Consider the following 19,964-nt stretch of genomic DNA (forward strand, 5'->3'; position numbering starts at 1 on the left):
CACAAACTAATCACCATGGAAATCCACATCTCACCCACACCCCACGCAAAGGTAACCACCATGAAAAACTTCTCCAAAGCTGACTTTGGGCTCCTAAAAACAGAGGTGGCTAATTTCTCGGCACCCATGTCAATGGAAAATAGATGCATGACTGCCGAATCATATACCAATGCACTGTACAAACACATACATAAATGCATGGAACTAGCCATACCCAACAGAACCCAGATGCACTCCTCCAAAAAAAAAGGAAGTCAGTCTGGTGGTCCCCTGCCATTAATAAACTCTACAACACAAGGAAAAAACTATTGCAGAAAAAGGTGAGATCCCAAGACTGGAAAAACTCCCTTATTAGCCTCAACAAAAAGTTGAGATCCCTCATCAGAACCTCTAAAGCTAGTTATGAAGGCAGAATTGCAGCAGACACTAAAAACAACCACACAGCCTTCTATAGTTATATCAAGAATCTCCACAGCAATACCCAGGTTTTCTCTGAGTTACTACACAATGGTACCTCCTATACTGAGTCAACAGATATTGCCAACATACTGGCTGACAGATTCAGTGCCAGCGTTACCCCCCCTCCCAAAGAACCAATAACAATACCGGAGGACTGCCTGGCTCCCGGCATTACTGCAGCACAGGTTAAAGCTCCATTGTCCAAGACCAAGAATACAGCTTCCATGGGACCCAACAATATCCCTGGATGTGTTCTACATGAACTACAAAGTGAACTGGCACCACATCAGTGTGCCCTGTTCAATCACAGCCTCACCTAAGGCTTTGTCCCTACTGAATGGTGCACTGCTTCAATCATCCCTTCCCATAAAGGGGGAGTGACTACAGACCCTGGGAATTATTGCCCCATTAGCCTGATGAGTCTGATATGTAAGGTTATGGAGCGCAACATCATGGACCTAATTAACAAGGATATAGCGAATCTCCAAACTCTAGATTCCCACACAATTTGGCCTTGTGAAAGGTAGATCATGCCTGCTCAAGCTGGTTGACTTCTTTGAGTCAGTTACAAGAGCTGTGGATGAGGGCAAGGCAGTTCATACAGCATACCTCAATCTGGCCAAGGCCTTTGATACCATTCCCCAATCAGGAAGTATTGATAAACTCACCAAACTAAGCATCAACCCCTATATCACTAGGTGGGTTGCAAACTGGCTCACAGATAGAAGCCATTGTGTGAAAGTGGCAGACTCCAAGTCAGACTGCCAACCAGTCACGGGTGGAGTCCCACAGTGATCAGTCCTGAGTCCTCTTCTGTTTGGCATCTACTTCTCAGAAGTCCAGGCCAACATGGTGGGACTCTAACTGACCAAGTTTGCAGACAACTGCAAGCTGGGAGAAATTATTAACTCCCCAAGTGATGTAGACATCCTATAGGAAAGGCCTCACTGAGACCAATGACTGGTGTCAAAACCATGGCCTTAAGCTTAATGCCAAAAAAACTGTCATCATCCCCTTTGGGAAAAACGCAGTTCCCACTAATTAGCACATTGATGGGAGTGCACTAAATACTGAAAGCCTTATAAGAGATCTGGGGACACAGGTTGACAGCAACCTCTCCTTTGATCAAAACATTGCCACTGTGGTCAGAAAGTCCTTCTATGTCGCATATCTCATTATCAAGGGTTTTGCATCCAGGAAGAAAGAAGTCATCATCTCTCTCTACTCTTCCCTTATTAGGCCAATCATCAGGTATAATGCCCCATTTGGCATGTCCCTCACTAGACACATGCAGCAGCTAAAAAGGCCACAAAAGTACCTCACAAAGAGGATCCTAGGCCTTAAACACATGTCCTACATGGACAGACTCAAAAAACTCCAGCTATTCTCTGTCTCATATCGTCTGCTAAGAGGCAATCTTTGCTTGACTTACAAAGCCAAGTCTGACCCAGCTCTGTCACAAAATGCTACATCTAAAGAAATCCAAATCCCTCTGCACCACATGCTCCAGAGACCTCAACCTCATTACCACAATCAACAGAACATGCTGGAGGGACAGGTTCATAACCCAGAGACTGCCATGCCCTGGAATAGACATCCCATACATGTCAAGAAGAGCACCTCACTGGTCCTCTTCAAGAAAAATCTTGATGAGTGGATGGGAAGTAGAAAGATCACTGCGGGGATCACTGCAGTGGCTCTACTTGATAGCGGCACTGGGAACTAACGTTGGGTGGTATAATGCCAGGGCACTTCTATGGGCTAGGCTTGCAAAGGCTACCATTGCCATTAGCCCAGTACACACCTATAAACCTATGAGCCTATGAACACATTCATTAAATGTTCAATGTTAAATAACTGGACAGTGATCAACCACTGAGAGTATTTAATTTTGAAAAATTAATGGCATTAGTACCCCAGTTATTCCATGTTTTCACTTGCTAGCCAGTCTGTTCTCAGGCTGAAGGACACCTTAAGGGAGCTTGTACTTAGATGTAGGCAACTCCTGTGTGAGTGGTCGCCTCATGCAAGTACAAAGTAACAAGTCACCATGTGAATGAATTTGTTTATTTTTTTATTATTATTTATTTATTTATTTATTTTTGTTAGTTTTTGCTGGTATGTGCCTTGATAAGCAAGGCACCAGGATTTCATTTTTTTTCATGTGTTTTTACTCTTGCATAGAAGAAGGAAATCTTTTGGGATGGGCTTGCAGTTGCATCTGGCTGACTTTCGTGTGAGCAGTCATGCGACTTTACCTCAATTAAATCTCAGTTTAATTTATACAACTTTTTTGTAGTTTAAAAGTAAATGTGTCCTGCTAATTTATTTTCAAACCTCCTTCTTGTAGTTTGTACATTTTTGTGATGGATTGAGTTGCACAGGTATGTGTCCAGTCCTTAACTAATTATATTGCTATTTTCTAGTGCTGCAGTTGGAGTACATTTGGGCTTTGTAGCGAAATGCTTGCTAACACTGAAATTACTGTTTGTAAAAAAAATGCGCTAAGGTTTTACATTATAATTTTGCAGGCTTTAGAAAACTTGATGATATGGATTAACTCCCATAATGTTATTTCTATCAGTAAAGCTATTGAAACTCAATGTTATGACTGTAGATGACAGTTGCATATCTTGTTGACAAGGTATTCAAATGGGCCATAATAAAGTGCAGACTGAGACTTAAGTTTGACACTAGTCATGTTCATTTTATAGATTCTTCCATTCAATACTGCTGTAGTGCTGGGGCAAATATCACTCAGCCTATTTTTTTCTGTTCAAAATATTTTGGATCCTAGGTGTAATGTACTTAATGTATCCCCTGTGGTAGCACTCTGTTGTGGTAATATTATATTAAGTCATACCTGATTTACTTAAATGGGGGCATTCCTGCTTGACTTCAGCTATAAGACTTCAGCTATGATTGTCGGAAATGAGTCAGAAATTCAAGTAAACTGCTGCTCAACTTTATGGTGGGAAAAGAAATGAAAAAACAAATTAAAAGAAAACAAATTACTAGCACATTTTTGAAGGCAGGAAACACTGACTGCTTCCTCATATGACAAATCTCCAATCTTATAATTATATATTAAAATATAATAAAATTAAAATATCAGATTATAAATGGAATTTTATATATATATATATATATATATATATATATATCGATAAATAGATATATATATATGTGTGTGTGTGTGTATATATATGTGTATATATATATATATATATATGTGTGTGTGTGTGTGTGTGTGTGTGTGTGTGTGTGTACATATATCTATATATATATATATATATATATATATATATATATATTTTTATATATATATATATATATATATATATATATATATATATATCTATATATCTATATATGTATATACACACATATATATATATATGTGTGTGTGTGTCTATATATATATATATATATATATATATATATATATATATATATATATATATATTTGAGTCTACTTCAGAAGACTGAAAAAACAAAAGACTGAAAATTCAAAATACTGAATGATGGAATCTGCCCCTTCTCCACTGTTGTGCGATCCTTGAGTTGACATATATAGTTAGTACTGGGTGTGTGGGGGCACGGGGGCTTTCCTCCTGCATTAAAAATGTGTTCAGTATTTTGAATGTTCATTCATTTGTGATTCATTCTTTTGATTTGTCAGTCTTATGAAGTAGACATATATATATATATATATATATATATATATATATATATATATATATATATATATATATGGATCTATGTTAATTGATCGAAAGTACGTCTCAGCAAAACGTACAAGCAAACTCACTTTCGCCAAAGTGCATTTTATCAAAACTGTACTTTTGCAAAAAAGAAAAAAAAAAAACAAAAAACCTAAACAAATAAAACACTACTCATGTTTATGCCAGTGGGCAAGCTCCCTTGCACCCCCCATGTGGGAGGCTGTGCCCCCCAACTCCTACTTTCATGTTCTCACTCTGAGATTGCACTACAGTAGGGAAAAGGGAATATTCCCTTATCCCCGCTGTACCGTAGTCTAAGCAACAGTATGCTTAGTTGTACAATCAGCATACATGTTGATGTACAACTAAATCTACATGCAAACTTCGTGTTTTTTTTTTTGAGAAAGTGCATTTTTGATAAAATGCACTTTCACAAAAGTGAGTTTGCTCATGTACGTTCCGCTGAAACGTACTTTCGATGTTCAGACCAAGACCCATATAGATATAAGATATGATAGATAGTTTTGTAAGAATAGGGATGGCAGTGGAAGTGTTAAGTCTATGCATTTTCTGACTGTCTCAGGAAAGAAAGCATTTGCTTTTTATAATTACCCTTGTTTTGGTGAGTTGTTTTAATTACCTGAGATATACAATGATCATATTTAATTTGGTCATCAATAATAATACCAAATAATTTCTTCTGGTTTACCATTTCAGTTATGATATTCTTGCCAGATGTAATAGTAAAATAGGATTTTTAAGTCAAAAGTTGTTTGATCTTTAAAAAAAAAAACATTAGCTTTTTGGAGGATTTAGAAGTAGTTGCACATTGTTTGTCCAAGTGTTGATTGAGTAAAAGGTTGTTTTGTGAGGTTTTGAAGTTTAGGGAAAGTTTTTGCTTGAACAAATCAAAGTAGAGCTGTCTGCATATTGAACTAAGCTAGAACCCAAGAAGTTAGGATAGGGGAGTCTACCTCCACAAAATGGCCTTTCAACTAGTGGATTCCTTCAAGGCTCACTGCTGGAGGCCCCTCATTTTCTCTATCTACTTATCTGAAGTCAAAGTCAACATCAAGGGTCTCTGGCTGACCATGTTTACAGTTGACTGCAAACTAGGCACAGTCATAAAATACTCAAAAGATGCAAACACCCTCCAATTAGGCAAAGCACAGACAAATAACTGCAGCTACAGCCACAGTCTAAAACTCAATATCAAGAGAGGCATAATAGTATCATTTGGAAAGATGGTTGCCCCTGAAAACCACCTCATTTATAATCCACTATTAAGAGTAGACACATTAGTCAAGGATTTGAGAATGCATGTAGACAGTAACCTGGCCTTTGATCACTATGAGCAGAAAGAAAATCATTCTTTGCTGTGCAAATTATAAGCAAGAGTATGGCATGTGCATCCAAGGATGTAATTGCTCCCTTGTACTCATCACTCATAAAACCAGTTATTGACTTCAATACCCCCTTGGGTATGTACCTGACTAGGCATATGCAAACAGTGGTTCCTCACAAAAAGAACACAGGGTGTAAACAGCATTTCTTACATGGACTGCCTCAAAGCCTTATTCTTGTGCTCTGTCTCCTATAGACTGCTGAGAAACAATCTATGCCTGGCTTACAAAGTGTCCTCTGATCCAGCTCTAATGCACCTGTTGCACATCTACAAAACGAGCAAAATCAGAATTACTTGATCTTGGGGCCTAAACCTCATCTGCAATACATATTGGAGATGTTGGCAGGACAAGTATGTGTCTCAGGGACTACCTCTTCTCTAGAACAGGCTTTCAATCCATGTGAAGCAGAGCTCTTCTCTAGCCCAATTCAAAGCATAATCTGCACCAGTGAATAGAGAATTGGAAATGTACCCCAATCAGGAACCTATGTCTCTATTAAACAGATACAGCCTGTAAATGCTTGACCATGTTTGCTCAAGCCAATATATATATATATATATATACCCTTTAAAATAACCATAGGGTATCAAAACCTGTCAGATACATTTGGGAAGCATAGCTAATCATAAGAAAACACCCTGAGGTCATTAGCCTAGTAATCAGCTATGAACTTGTGAGACTATGAACTAGTTTAGTGTGGAAAAGCTACAGCATGAAGATCAGGATGAATAGTATAGGTCCATATATAATTCCCTAAGGGACCCCAGTACTGACTGGTAAGAAAGAGAATAAGTCATTTAGGAATTTTGCTGCTTTGAGAGATGTTTATGAAACCAGAGAAGTGAAGAATTGGTAAGACCTTTAGAATCCTGTTTGTGTATATGTTTCTAAAAAGACACAGTATTGAAGGCTTTGGATAAATATACAAACAATGTAGAGACCAAATTCCCTTCATTTCTATAAGTGTCAATAATGTTAACACAGTTAAGTATAGTATGGTGGCAATATGGTGCGGGCAGAAAAAATACTGCACTGCTACTGCACTGTTATAACTTGTTGATACTTGTGAACCTCTGCTATCTCTGAAAAAAACAAAAAAAACAAAAAAAATCTTGCTTTTTTCCCACTTTTCTGAGATTTAAAAAAAAGTTCAGTTACAGGCTTGCTGTTCTTGAACTGTTTGTAAGTTTCTGTGAGGCCATTTTTTGCTTGGGCTAAAGGGAAGTCTCTCTGTTGATCAGTGGCAGTGAAAAACATTGAGCAGCCTGCCTGCCCTGTGGGAGTGGTTACTGACTTGAAACTGTAGTTTTATTGGCCATTTTGGGTCAATTCCAAAACTCCTTCATCTTCTTCTCTTAAAACCTGGTTGCCTCATGGTTTTGGCATTTTTTCAGGCTTGTTGGCTGTTGGTGAAGCACCCACCAAGAGGAGAAAACGCTGAGAGAAGAAAGGAGCCACTTTTGAGATTTTAAGTATTTTTCCTCTGTTTATTTGCTAAGTTTTTCTGCATAGCCGCCTATTTTGAGCATTTTCTGGCTTGTTAAACTTGATTTCTGCATTAGTAACTGTATTTAGAGCACAACCTAGAGCTGTTTACTGAATTTCCTGTTTGCACTTATTTTTAAAATCGTTTTTTTCTCAAAACTTGCATTTTTATCTGTCTTTGGCCTAGCACTCTTGTGTGGGGTCATTTACTGCACTGTTATAACTTGTTGATACTTGTGAACCTCTGCTATCTCTGAAAAAACAAAAAAAAAATCTTGCTTTTTTCCCACTTTTCTGAGATTTAAAAAAGTTCAGTTACAGGCTTGCTGTTCTTGAACTGTTTGTAAGTTTCTGTGAGGCCATTTTTTGCTTGGGCTAAAGGGAAGTCTCTGTTGATCAGTGGCAGTGAAAACATTGAGCAGCTTGCCTGCCCCTGTGGGAGTGGTTACTGACTTGAAACTGTAGTTTTATTGGCCATTTTGGGTCAATTCCAAAACTCCTTCATCTTCCTCTCTTAAAACCCTCTTTTGCGCGGTTTTGTGCATAGCGCAACAGCGGGCAGTGCCGCTTAATTGGGTTTAAACTATTCCTGGCTCCACAAAGTCTGCTCTTCACTTTTTCCCTTAGAACTGCTCTATCTCTCAATTTAAACACCATATTCTCATTCTAAGGCCCTTCACTGGTCCAATTAAGTAATCCTACAAGTTAGCACTATTAAACCATAAGCACTACTTACTCTTATACTCTCTACGATTACCCTGTCCTCTATTGGTCAGTCTTAAATTCAGTTTCCCTATATTACTCTAGCATGTCCAAAGGTCAGTCAATGGTTTCCTCTCCAGTCCAGCTGGTGAATCTGGGAATTTTGAGGCAATGTTACAACTGTCTCATGTACACGGACAACCCTCTCCTCCTCCAAACAGGTTCAAATATATGTGAGAGATGCAACTATTTAGCCAAACTGGAGGCTGAGCTCTCTCATCTCAAAACTGGTGTAACCAGTCAGGAGGAGAAGGTAACCTCACACAACACAATTCCAGTATCACATAGACCCACCACATCAGCGAACCAAACACATAAATACACAAAAACATACTCGGAGGCTCTAAATAAAAATCTACCTAAGCAACAGAGACCTCCAAAGCAGACATCCAAGCAAACGCTACCTCAAAACAAAACACGCACAACACATAGCCCACAAAGTCAGTGTGCCAAGCAGCCACAGCCCTTAAGGCTGAATAACACACCTGATACTCTTGTAATAGGTGACTCTATTGTCAGACACACTGATGTCCCGCTCACCAGGCTGAATAAAAAGAAGGTCACGGTGAGCTGCCTGTCAGGTGCTAGGATCTGCCACATAACGCAAGCACTCAGGTCACTCCAAAGCAAATACAAATATGACTCAGTCATTGTACATGCTGGTGTGAATGACCTGAGACGTACCTCCCTGGACTACATGAAAAGAGACATAGAGGAGCTCTCTGATCATGTAGCCCAGGCTGGTATGACCCTGACCTTGAGCAGCATCTTACCCTCACCTAGAATGATGCCACAGTACAAAGACAAAATCATCGATTTTAACAATTGGCTAAAATTTTGGTGTCATTCAAAGGGGATCCAGTGTCTGTCAGCCTCGGATGACATGCTCGACAAGCCACGTTGCTTCGCTAGGGACAGCTTGCACCTGTCAAGACTGGGCTTTCGGATATTGGCAAAGGCTCTTGCCACCCCCATAGTGCCTTTTTTAGGCAAGGCTCAAAAGTCAAACCCACCCCCATAGACAGCACAAGGAACAAGAAACTAAGGGTAATGCTGCTAAACGTCAGAAGTCTTAACCTCAAGATGCACGCACTCGAAGCTCTCCTCAGTATGGAGAACATCGATATCTGTGCAGTGACAGAAACCTGGTTCAAGGCTCCAGAGAGCACCCCAGTACTACCAGGCTATACCTCATATCATGCTTTTCGGTCCCAAAACCCAGACCGAACCACAAAAGGAGGGGGAGTTTCCATATTTATCAAGGATATCCACACCTCCAGGTTAGTGGCATTGCATGAAGTATCGGAGACCATCCATGTGCAACTAACAGTGGGCAAGACTGCTTTTCAGTTTATAGTATCCTACAGACCACCCTCTCAAAGTCAAGAATCCCACTCGGCTTTCCTGAAAACATTGGAGAACATGAACATCTTTCCTAACACCACTATATTGGGCGACTTCAACTATCCAAACATTGACTGGGAGCACTACTCAAGCCCCAGCACCTTAGCCCAAAGGTTCCTGGAAATTATAAACTCAAATGCTATGGAACAACTAGTCACCACTCCCACAAGAGGGGACAACATACTAGACCTGATCATTACCAACATGGGGACTCTATGCTCCACACCAGAAGTATATCCCTCATTGGTAAGATCAGACCATAAATTAATTTCACTGGATGTCCACATCCCGACCCCACCCCCAGCCCAGAAAACCACAGTGAAAAACTTCTCAAAAGCAAAATTCTCACTTCTCAAAACCGAAGTGGAATCCTTCAAGGCCCCAGGGCCAGTGGAAACTACGGCCCAAACTGCAGAATCCTATATAAACGCATTCTACAGACATCTCCAGGAATGCATGGATCATGCTATCCCAAACAAAACCAAGACACAATCATCCAAAGGCAGGCGTCCAGTCTGGTGGACCCCTGCCATAAATAAACTGTACAACAGAAGGAGGAAGCTACTACATGATAGAGCAAAATCCCTAATAGGGAAGGCATCTCTGATCAGTACTAGCAAAAAATTACGATCCCTCATAAAATCCTCCAAGGCCAGCTTCGAGAGAAAAATTGCACAGGACACCAAAGACAATCATAAGGCTTTTTTCAGTTATGTTAGAAACCTGGGATGCAACTCCCACACTTGTTCTGAGTTGATTCTAAATGACAAAAAATACACTGAACCCACAGACATCGCCAATATCCTGGCAGACAGGTTCAGTGCAAACTCCCCCCCCAAAAGAGCAAGTATCTATCCCGGCAGAGGGCTGCCTCCCAAACATCTCTGATGCTCAGGTGAAGGCTGCCCTCTCCAAAGCAAAAAACACTGCTTCCATGGGACCAGATGGTGTCCCAGGTTGCGTCCTACATGAACTCCAAGAGGAACTAATCTCTCAAATAAAACAGCTATACAATCTCAGCCTCACTACAGAATATGTGCCCACAGAATGGCGTACAGCAACAGTGGTCCCACTCCACAAAGGTGGAGCCTCTACAGACCCTGGAAACTATCGCCCCATAAGCCTGACTAGCTTAGTCTGCAAGGCTATGGAGAGGATCATCATGGAGCTCATAAACAAAGACATTGGGGACCTACAGACATTAGATCCTACCCAGTTCGGCTTTGTCAAGGGCAGATCCTGCCTTTTGAACCTGGTTGACTTCTTCGAAACAGTCACCAAATCCATAGATGAAGGGAAGGTAGTCCACACAGCCTATCTGGACCTTGCAAAGGCATTTGACACAATACCCCACTCGGGCATCATAGATAAGCTATCCAGCTTAAATATAAACCCCTATGTCACAAGATGGGTCGCAAACTGGCTCAAAGACAGATCCCACAGAGTGTGAGTTCCTGGAGCCATGTCAGACTCGAAACCGGTCACAAGTGGCATCCCACAGGGTTCTGTCCTGGGACCACTCTTGTTTGGTATATACTTTTCCGAGGTACAGGCAAATGTGGGAGGACTATGGCTCACCAAGTTCGCAGACGACTGCAAACTGGGCACCATAATCAACTCTCCAGCTGACACAAACATCCTTCAAAAAGGTCTCACAGAGACAGATAACTGGTGCCTTTGCCATGGTTTAAAGCTAAATGCCAAAAAATGTATAGTCATACCCTTTGGCAAAAACAATGTGCCCACAAATTACCACATAGGCGGAAACCCATTAAGTACAGAGAAAGTTATTAGGGACCTGGGGATTCAAGTTGATAGCAATCTCTCCTTTGAAAACCACATTGCCAAAGTGGTTAGAAAGACCTTCTACATAGTCCACCTCATCACGAAGGGTTTCACATCTAGATCAAGAGAGGTAATCGTGCCCCTTTATTCATCCCTCATCAGGCCCATCATAGAATACAATGCCCCTTTTGGGACGTACTTTACTCGACACCTGCAGCAATTAGAAAGATCCCAAAAGTATCTCACCAAGAGGATCAAGGGTCTCAAACAGATGTCATATGCTGCTCGGTTAAAAAAACTCCAGCTCTATTCAGTTGCATACCGCCTACTTCGAGGCGATCTATGCCTGACATACAAAGCTATGTCAAATCCAGAATTAATGGACATGCTCCACCTCAGTAAATCTAAATCCCTTAGAGCCACACACTCGAGGGACTTGAACCTCAGCACAGAAATAAATAGAACTTGCTGGAGGGACAGTTTCATAACCCAGAGTCTCCCTTCGCTCTGGAATAGAATTCCAGTTCATGTGAGGCAGAGCACCTCACTGAATCTCTTCAAGAAGAATCTCGATAGGTGGATGGGGGATCGTAGGTTTGTCCCAGGGATTACTCCCGTGTCACTATTAGACAGAGGCACAGTAAACTAAACCTTAAAAAGGGCACAGTATACTCAAATCAAGGGGTGGCGTAAGCCATACAGAATCGGGCTAGGCTTATAATTGCCCCAGGGCAGATAGCCTAGTATGAACCTATGAACCTATGAATACTGTGAAGCAGAGAGGAGTTAGTTTTCTATTAAATGTTACAGAAGCTGTGTGTGTGTGTGTGTGTGTGTGTGTGTGTGTGTGTGTGTGTGTGTGTGTGTGTGTGTGTGTGTGTGTGTGTGTGTGTGTGTGTGTGTGTGTTTGTCTGTGAGTGTGTGCATTTTTCTAATACCTTTCACAGTGGAAAAAATGGCTATTGGGCTAAGTTTGAGAGGTAGGTATAAAGTCCACCCCTGTGAAGAGGTATAATATATGATCTTTCCATAGTAGTTGTTCCTCATTTTCTGATACACAGCAACTAATCAGAACTGAGTTAGGGTAAATAAACAGCATCAGTTGTAATTTTAAGATATTCTCTTTGTAAGTTATCAGGGTTAAGGATTGTAGGTTTAAGTTTTAGGAGATGTTTCTGATGACATCTATTTGAACTGGTTGGAAAGTTAAGAGGGTCTTGTGATTAGTAGTTTAGAGTGATGATATAAGAATGGGAGTGCATGCAATATTGGTTATTGATAGAACTGTCTGAATAAAGAAGGCGTCATTAAATTTAGTGTGTTTGAGGGAGGTTGTGTAGCTTGTTGATAGACATCCAGAATGATTTGGGGTTATTGTTGTGAATGGTTTGTTGTTCAGAGCAGTCATTTTTCTAATCTTTGATGGTATTAAATTTTATTTAGTTTCACAGCTGCCTAGAAGTCTGCAGAATTTAGATTGTTTTGCTTCTTGTCCAAGTCTTCTTTTGTCTCTTTGGGTTGTTTTCTGTCTTTAAATGGCCATAGGGCAAGGTTGGCTTTTACTCTTTTAGTTCTAAGGGAAGCTAGAGAGTTAAGGATAATTAAGAAAGCATTACTGAATTCTGAGACTCTGTCATCGGGGGGGGGGGGGGGGGGGTTCTTCAGTGATTTCCAGTTACATAGTCTCAGTGTGTTCATAAAAAGCATCATTATGAAAGGTAGGGAGTTTCCTTTCCATTTTATATTGGTAAGATTTTGTGGTGCTGTTGTGGTGTCTGTGTATATGCATAGACTGGGAACTGGTCACTCAGACTATCAGACAGTTACTAACAATGAAGTTAGTATCAAGTCTAGAGTGGGTTGTCTTGTAGCAGCTTTATTTGGAATGAGTGCAGATAAGACAGTTGTAATGGCACCAAATGAGGGGAAATCAGAAGAAGCTGAGAGTTGAAATAAAAGGGAAAATAGTGGAACATGTTAAAAGCTCAAGTATCTGGAATAGGTGCTTGAAGAGAAGGGGATTCTGAATGAGGAGGTCAAAGCTAGAATTACAGGGCCTGCAGCCAACTGGCATGGAGTGACAGGGATATTGTATGACAGAAGAATACCAAAAAAGCTGAAAAGTAAGGTGTACAAAACAGTGATGTGACCACTACTACTGCATGATACAGAAACCTGGGCAGTGAAGGCAAAGCAGTTGTGGAAACTAGAGGTGATGGAGATTAAAAATGCCTGAGATGGGTGGTTGGATGCACACTGTAGGACAGAAAAAAAATAAGGATATCATAGCAGGAGGTCAGGTAGCTCGCATTGCAGAGAGGGTCAAAGAGAACAGTTTGTGGTGGTTTGGACAAATCTGCAGGAAAGCAGAAGGCAAACTATTGAAGTTGATTTGAAACAGACAGGAAGAAAGTAAAGGCATTTAGTAAGGAGATGGACAGATATAATGAGAGAAGGCCTGCAGCAGTCAGGCATTATTGTTAAAGACAGGAGGGCAGCGGCAATGAACCAAGAGACAGAGAGATGGCAACAATTGATGGGACAGCCCATCCCCATGTAGAAAATAGGAAACAGGGGCCTGATGATGATGTTGTATTGATATTATACCTAGTAGCTGCTGGAATGAGTTGGGTTTAATTTAACAGATATATCTTATTTAGCTCACTGAATATTATGTTTTTTTTTTTTTTTTTGTGAAGTGATCCTGGGGACAGAATATCTTCTAGTGTACTATTATTGTTATATGGGGGAATGTATATGCATATTACAGCAATGGGTTTGCTGTTACCAAGCTTGCGTACAGTTATAAGGATTTCTGAGATAACGAATTTTGGTAGTGTGTGAGGTAAAGGAGAAATGTCAGGAGTGTTTTTAAAAAGAATGGCCACAATCCTCGATTTTTTATTAGACTTATTCTGTCTAATAACATAATATCATTGTACACAATCTCTGTGTCTTTAATTTCAAGATGTTGCCAGGTTTCAGTGGCTACTAGGATGTTTGGAGGGTGTAGGGTTATCCAGTCATGTACTTGAGGGAGTTTATTGTAGATGCTTCTCAAGTTAATATGAGATAAGTGGAGTCTTGTGGATGTGGTGGCAATAGAGTAGGAACTTGTGGGGAGGTTGGATTTAGGGAAAAAAAAGTATTGTATAGCAGGTTTGTATGTTTATCCCCACATATTTTAAGGGTGTTGGTATGGAAAGGAAATAATAAAATAACTTAAATTTGGTTTTATGTCCACGGTAGAATTTTAGTAGAAGTTGTTCCTTTATGTATTTATTATTGACGAGCAGAATGGAGCTGAACTGGTGTAAACAAGGGGTAAAGGGGTAATAACGTGAAGAGTTCTGGAGGTGCTATAGTTAGTAAATGCTACACAACAATTATGTAAGTGGACAGTGTGTGTAGTGGATGGTTGTAGTATGTTTTGTGTGCAGGCATGCCTAAAAGTATAACTGCTAGCAATTGCACAGTAAACATGTTAATTTTTTAGGTTATGAAATTAATTTTAAGGGTGGGGGCAGACTGAGAATCTGTGTAATGGAGCAGATATGCATAATGGAAGAAATTGTATAAATTAGGAGATTGTGTTATATGAGGAGTTACAAATACTGAGATTTGTCTAATGGAGTTCAATAAGGTATAAAGTGGAAAGAGGTGAGATGTTAGAGTTGATGAAAGTTTGAAAGGTGATCAGATTTTACAGTTAAGTGGAAGACTGAATAGAGAAGTGTGGAGTTACTAAATCATTGAATGTTTCTGTGAGCTTATATGTTAAAGCAATGTCTTAATTTCTTAGCGTTACAAAATTAATTTTGGTGATGGCTACACAACAAAAATTTGTGTAATGCATGTCTACTGGCTAGACAGGCAACACACACACACACACACACACACACACACACACACACACACACACACACACACACACACACACACACACACACACACACACACACACACACACACACACACACACACACACACACACACACACACACACACACACACACACACACACATAAAATACCCTCAAAAAGCTGCACATAACTTCATCATTTCAAGATGTTGGAGGTGCTGTTTTAGTAGCGGATCTTGTAACAATCTGGACTGATACTGAGAGCTGTCTTTTGTTGTTTTAGTTATGGACGTATTAACACATGTCGACGATTGCTCCAAAACATCACTGACACAAGACTTCTAAATGAAGGCGATGAGAAAGGAATGACACCACTTCATCTTGCCGCCCAAAATGGTCACACAGAAGTTGTTAAACTTCTTTTAAGAAAAGGAGCTCTTTGTATTACGTAAGTCTTAAATTTTATATTTTCTTTTAAAATGTTCACAAATTTCTAGCATGAGGTGAATCTTCAAGGTCACTTACAAGTCCCAGAGAAAGATGGAATCCAGAAACATTTATTTAGCTTTACTATGACAATAAAAGTAACTTTTGCTTGATTTAAATTGCTGCTGCAGAACTATAATGTCAGAAAAGGCACATCTTTAAATAAAATATACCATTTACATGTATGCACAGAAAAGCATGCCTTCTTCATAAAAGTCAGCTGTTACTGAGAACAGGCTGCTATTTCATGATAGTCATTAGCTGATAATAAAACCACATACATTTTAAAACAATCATTATGACTTAAGGCCATTGAGAAGATAGGCCTAACGTTTCGGGGGGGCAAAGTCTCACATTTAGGGACAACTTTTAAATATTACTCCAAATTCACTGAAACAAATATAACAACAGCTCTTGTATCAACATGCATTTTTTAACAATAAGTGGTACAAAACTTTAATGTCTGTCATTATTGACTGCAGTCATCAGTGATATATTAAAATGTCCAAAATGTTATGAGGGACAGACAGGGCAGAAATATGAAGTAAAATCAGGGACAAATGAGAGGTATGTGGTCCTGTATGTATGTTTCAAATGTTTTTAAAACTCAAAATTGTGTCATCTGGTAAGGTGGTGATGTTGTTTCTAAAAGAAAAGTAGAATACATGGTCATTGTCATTGATTTATTTAACTATGTTACAGTAGGTGGTAATAGTTAAAAGACTAGTGATGAAAATTAAATGGAATAGAAGATGGAAAACATCTTTCATTTTAGTGTAGATAAGGCATTAATCGGTTTCTTAAACTTGGCACTGGACACTGCAGTGATAGACTTGACTTTACATAATTTCAAGCTTTCATTCAGCACATGATGAGTTTCACTGGAAAAAAGTTAAAGCTGTACAAAGTTTCTAGCAACACAGGTACAGATTTTATATAATAACATTGGATGACTCGTGAACTAATAAAAATCAAGCTTAAAGACTTTACAATTACTTACATAAACATTCAAAAACTTTTTTACAGCCCTAGTCAGTTCCAAGGCTTAGATGGTTGAAGTCCTAATTATAGCTTGGATGAGCCAAGTTTGATTGAGCCCAGTTTGTGCTGGAGACGGCATGTGGAGGATGGGCATGCCCATTTTAGGCCAAAGAGGAAGAATGGACATGCCCAATGTTGCAGTCGCAAAGGAAGGGGCAGTGATGCAAAACACTGCATTTTAGGATATAATTTGGCCACTATGCTGTGGCTGTGGTATCCCTTGCTGTGGCTACATCAATGCTAGGAGTGAGCACCAACATGGGGAAGATGTTATGCTCTCTGTGGTGATACAAGCCACTCATTTCCCACTCATGGTTGGTGACAAGGTCTATACTTTGTGCCCCAAATGTCATCTTATATTCTGGAAAAGTAGTCACTCTAGGTTGCAGCCACACTTTTTTTTGGAGGGGGTGTGAATAAATTATTTCAAGGGAGGACTGAAGGTTAGCAGGCATAGAGTGAAAGTGCACCAAACAAAAAAAACTGTAATATGACTTTTGAAAAGACATTTCTTTCTGTCCAGGATCTATTGTTGTCTAGGATCCCCCAATGTTGGTATTCTGAATCAAAAATGCACCATGTCGGAGAACAGAACTGTTAACTGACTAGGGCACATTACATACTTGTTTTTTTTATGCCTTCTCTTCAGGATATTTTCAGAAAAGCTTATCAGGACAACATTTCATGTCTAATATTTTTTATGATATAGTAGGTAGTTGAATGAAGCTTTGGCTTTATGTTTTATTGTGTAATTGTGGTATCAGACTGATTAGTAAGTCTGTATTTTATTGGAATACAGTGTTATATTAATTATACATAATTCTAATTTGTTTGAGATGAAATCAGCTTTGCTTAAGATTGCTTTACCTTTGAATAAGACTGTCTATTGTAAGCAAGTTATTCCAATCAAAACGACCAGTCCAGAAAAATACATTTTGTGATGCCAGGTATTAGTAAAAGGGATGTAGTAACATAGAAAATCTGAGATATAAATGATAGGATTAAAAAAGGATTAGCAATTAATTTAGGAGGTAATTTGAATTGTTCCATTGTGGTAAGGATTATATTTCCATATGAAGATGCACACTTTATATTAGGTGTTGTTTAAAAGAAACTGATTAAGTCTTTGGTTAAGAGTTGGATGGGATCTAAGTCTGCTAGACAGAATTAGTATTAATCTGAGGGTTATAGAATTCATATTGGGCCGGATTCACAATGGCTTGCACGGAGTCTAAGAGTAGAGTAAGACTCCATGCAGCCATCATGTCCGACGAGCGATCCAGGAACAGCCTGCAGGGGTGTGCAAGAGAGCTCCTAAAACGGTTCTTACACGAACAGGGCTGGGATATGCAAATTACCTTAATTGCAGGTGAAAGGCATACAAATGAGGTTAGATTTGCGATTCAGGAAACCCGAACCTGTCCGAGTAAGAACAGTGTTATTTGCAGAAATGTACTCAGTTGACAACTAAGTATCATTCTGCAAATAGCAAAACGGAGCCGTGACAGCTCCAAATAAAGGTTGCATCCAGTGCAGGAAGCATGCCAATGGCCAAATATATGGCCATTGGAAATGTTTCCTGATGCAATATGAAAAAAAAAATTATTATTTTTTTCTCTCCGATTTCCGATGTTTAAGCGTAGTGCAGCGCCGTGCAAACGGGATGCGCTCTAAAACCCAGAAAACTAAAAATTAAAACCCACAAACGTGGATCTTATTTAAATTGTTAATGTACAATGCAAGGGAATGGCAGGCTGAAGACAACATAGCTACCGAGTAGAGGTTGCTAAGGGGGGAAGCTCAGTCTAAGAGATGTAACCAAGCATTAGTAGGCAATCCTATGTAAATGAGGGTTAGGATAGTGAATCACAAGTTTACATAGCAAATGAGCACAGTGGAGTTTAGGAGTAGGATAAGGGGAGTAACAGAGCAGAAGATAGGTGACATCACGAGGGGGGTATGTATGAAAGAAGTGAAGCTCATTGGAGCAGAGTGGCATGTGTCAGCTGTCATTTACACATCATGGAAAGAGGTGTGTCAACAGGTAGGCTAGGGAAAGGCAAGAAATGGAAGGTGTATGCCGTGGATAACACCAGTTTCATGCTGAGCGGGTATGCGCATGTGCGTGCCTGTAAACCCGAGTAAGACAGAGTGTGCACGTGTAAGCGTGAGTGCCCGTGTTTAAGCCAGAGTAAGCATGTATAAGGCTGATTAAAGAGTTGTAAGCATGTTTGCACTGATGTGTGTGTGTTTTAACCCGAATAAGCAAGTTTTAGTCAGTGTAAGCATATGTGCGTGCGTGTTAGCTGGCGTGCGCGTGTTTTCGCTTGTGTGCGCAGCGCTCCCCCCTGAGGAAACAGAAAGGAAAAAGGAAGCACAACAAATAGTAGGAAGCTACCAGGGAGAACTAGCAGAGCTAGCAGGTGAAAACAATCAGAATCAGGCAATTACACAGGCAGTACACTAGCCCAGCCCAGCCTAGCACTTAAAACTCTACAAACAACAGTCCATTATGTTTCTCACAACAGACACTGCAGTAAGCTTATAGAAGTGAAAACTGAAAAGCTTTACTGAGACAAAGAAATGTTAGGGGCTGCCATTGCTGTTATATGGTGACATATGCAACATGCTGAGGGTGTTGACAATGCAAATGCTGCTGGACAACCCACAGTGAGGAGACGGAGAAGAGTGCACAGGCCCAGGGTAACCTACCAGGGGCTACATGAGCTGGAGATAGTGGAGCGCTATAGAGTGGACAGAGACCTCCTGCAGCAAACTGCTGAACTGTACAGGCCACACCTCACACACAGAACCAACAGAGGGGAACCCATCCCAGTGGAAACCAAGGTATGTGTTGGCCTAAGAATATTAGCAACAGGTACCTTCCAGAGACCAACTGGTGATATGATGGGGATATCACAGGCATCAGCATCCAGGGTACTGCACCAGTTCCTGGATGCCATGTCAGCACATGTCGGTGATCATGTATATTTCCCCAATTCCCGTGAGGTATTGGCCAGCAATATGCGTCTCTTCCAGCAAATAGTGGAATACCCTGAGGTAGTGGGTGCAATAGACTGCACGCATATATGCATCAAAGCACCAGCCGGCGAGCGGGGTAGGGTCTACTTCAACCGCAAGGGCTTCCCCTCCATCAACTGCCAGGTCATGTGTGATGCCCAGGGCATAATACTGAATGTGTGTGCAGGCTACCCTGGAAGCTACCATGATTCCCATATCTGGCATCTGACACAGCTGTACCAGACATTTGCCACTGGGGACATCCCACATGGTCACCTAGTGGGGGATGCTGGCTATGCACTGAAGCCGTGGCTGATGACACTCATCAGAAATGCACACACACCTGAACAGGAATGCCATAATTAGGCACACGCACAAACACGTAATGTAATAGAGCATGTGTTTGGGCTGCTCAAGTCATGGTTCTGGTGCCTGGACACATCTGGTGGAGCCTTGCAGTATTCATCAACTACATGTACCCAAATTGTCATGGTATGTGCTATGCTACATAATATGATCCTGCAAAAA

At 40.4% G+C, this 19,964-nt stretch overlaps 1 protein-coding gene across 1 annotated transcript in view; it reads left to right on the top strand.

Moving 5' to 3' along the window:
* LOC122797756 (transient receptor potential cation channel subfamily A member 1-like) overlaps positions 1-19,964 on the top strand; it is a 1,191,690-nt gene that overhangs the window by 688,283 nt on the left and 483,443 nt on the right. Inside the window, exon 13 of the mRNA XM_044066280.1 lies at positions 15,172-15,336. Coding sequence (XP_043922215.1) covers positions 15,172-15,336 — 165 coding nt within the window. The remainder of the gene's footprint in view (positions 1-15,171; positions 15,337-19,964) is intronic.

The sequence above is a fragment of the Protopterus annectens genome, chromosome 3.part1 (assembly GCF_019279795.1).
Source record: "Protopterus annectens isolate FY-2018-M chromosome 3.part1, PAN1.0, whole genome shotgun sequence".
Lineage (NCBI taxonomy): Eukaryota > Metazoa > Chordata > Ceratodontiformes > Protopteridae > Protopterus > Protopterus annectens.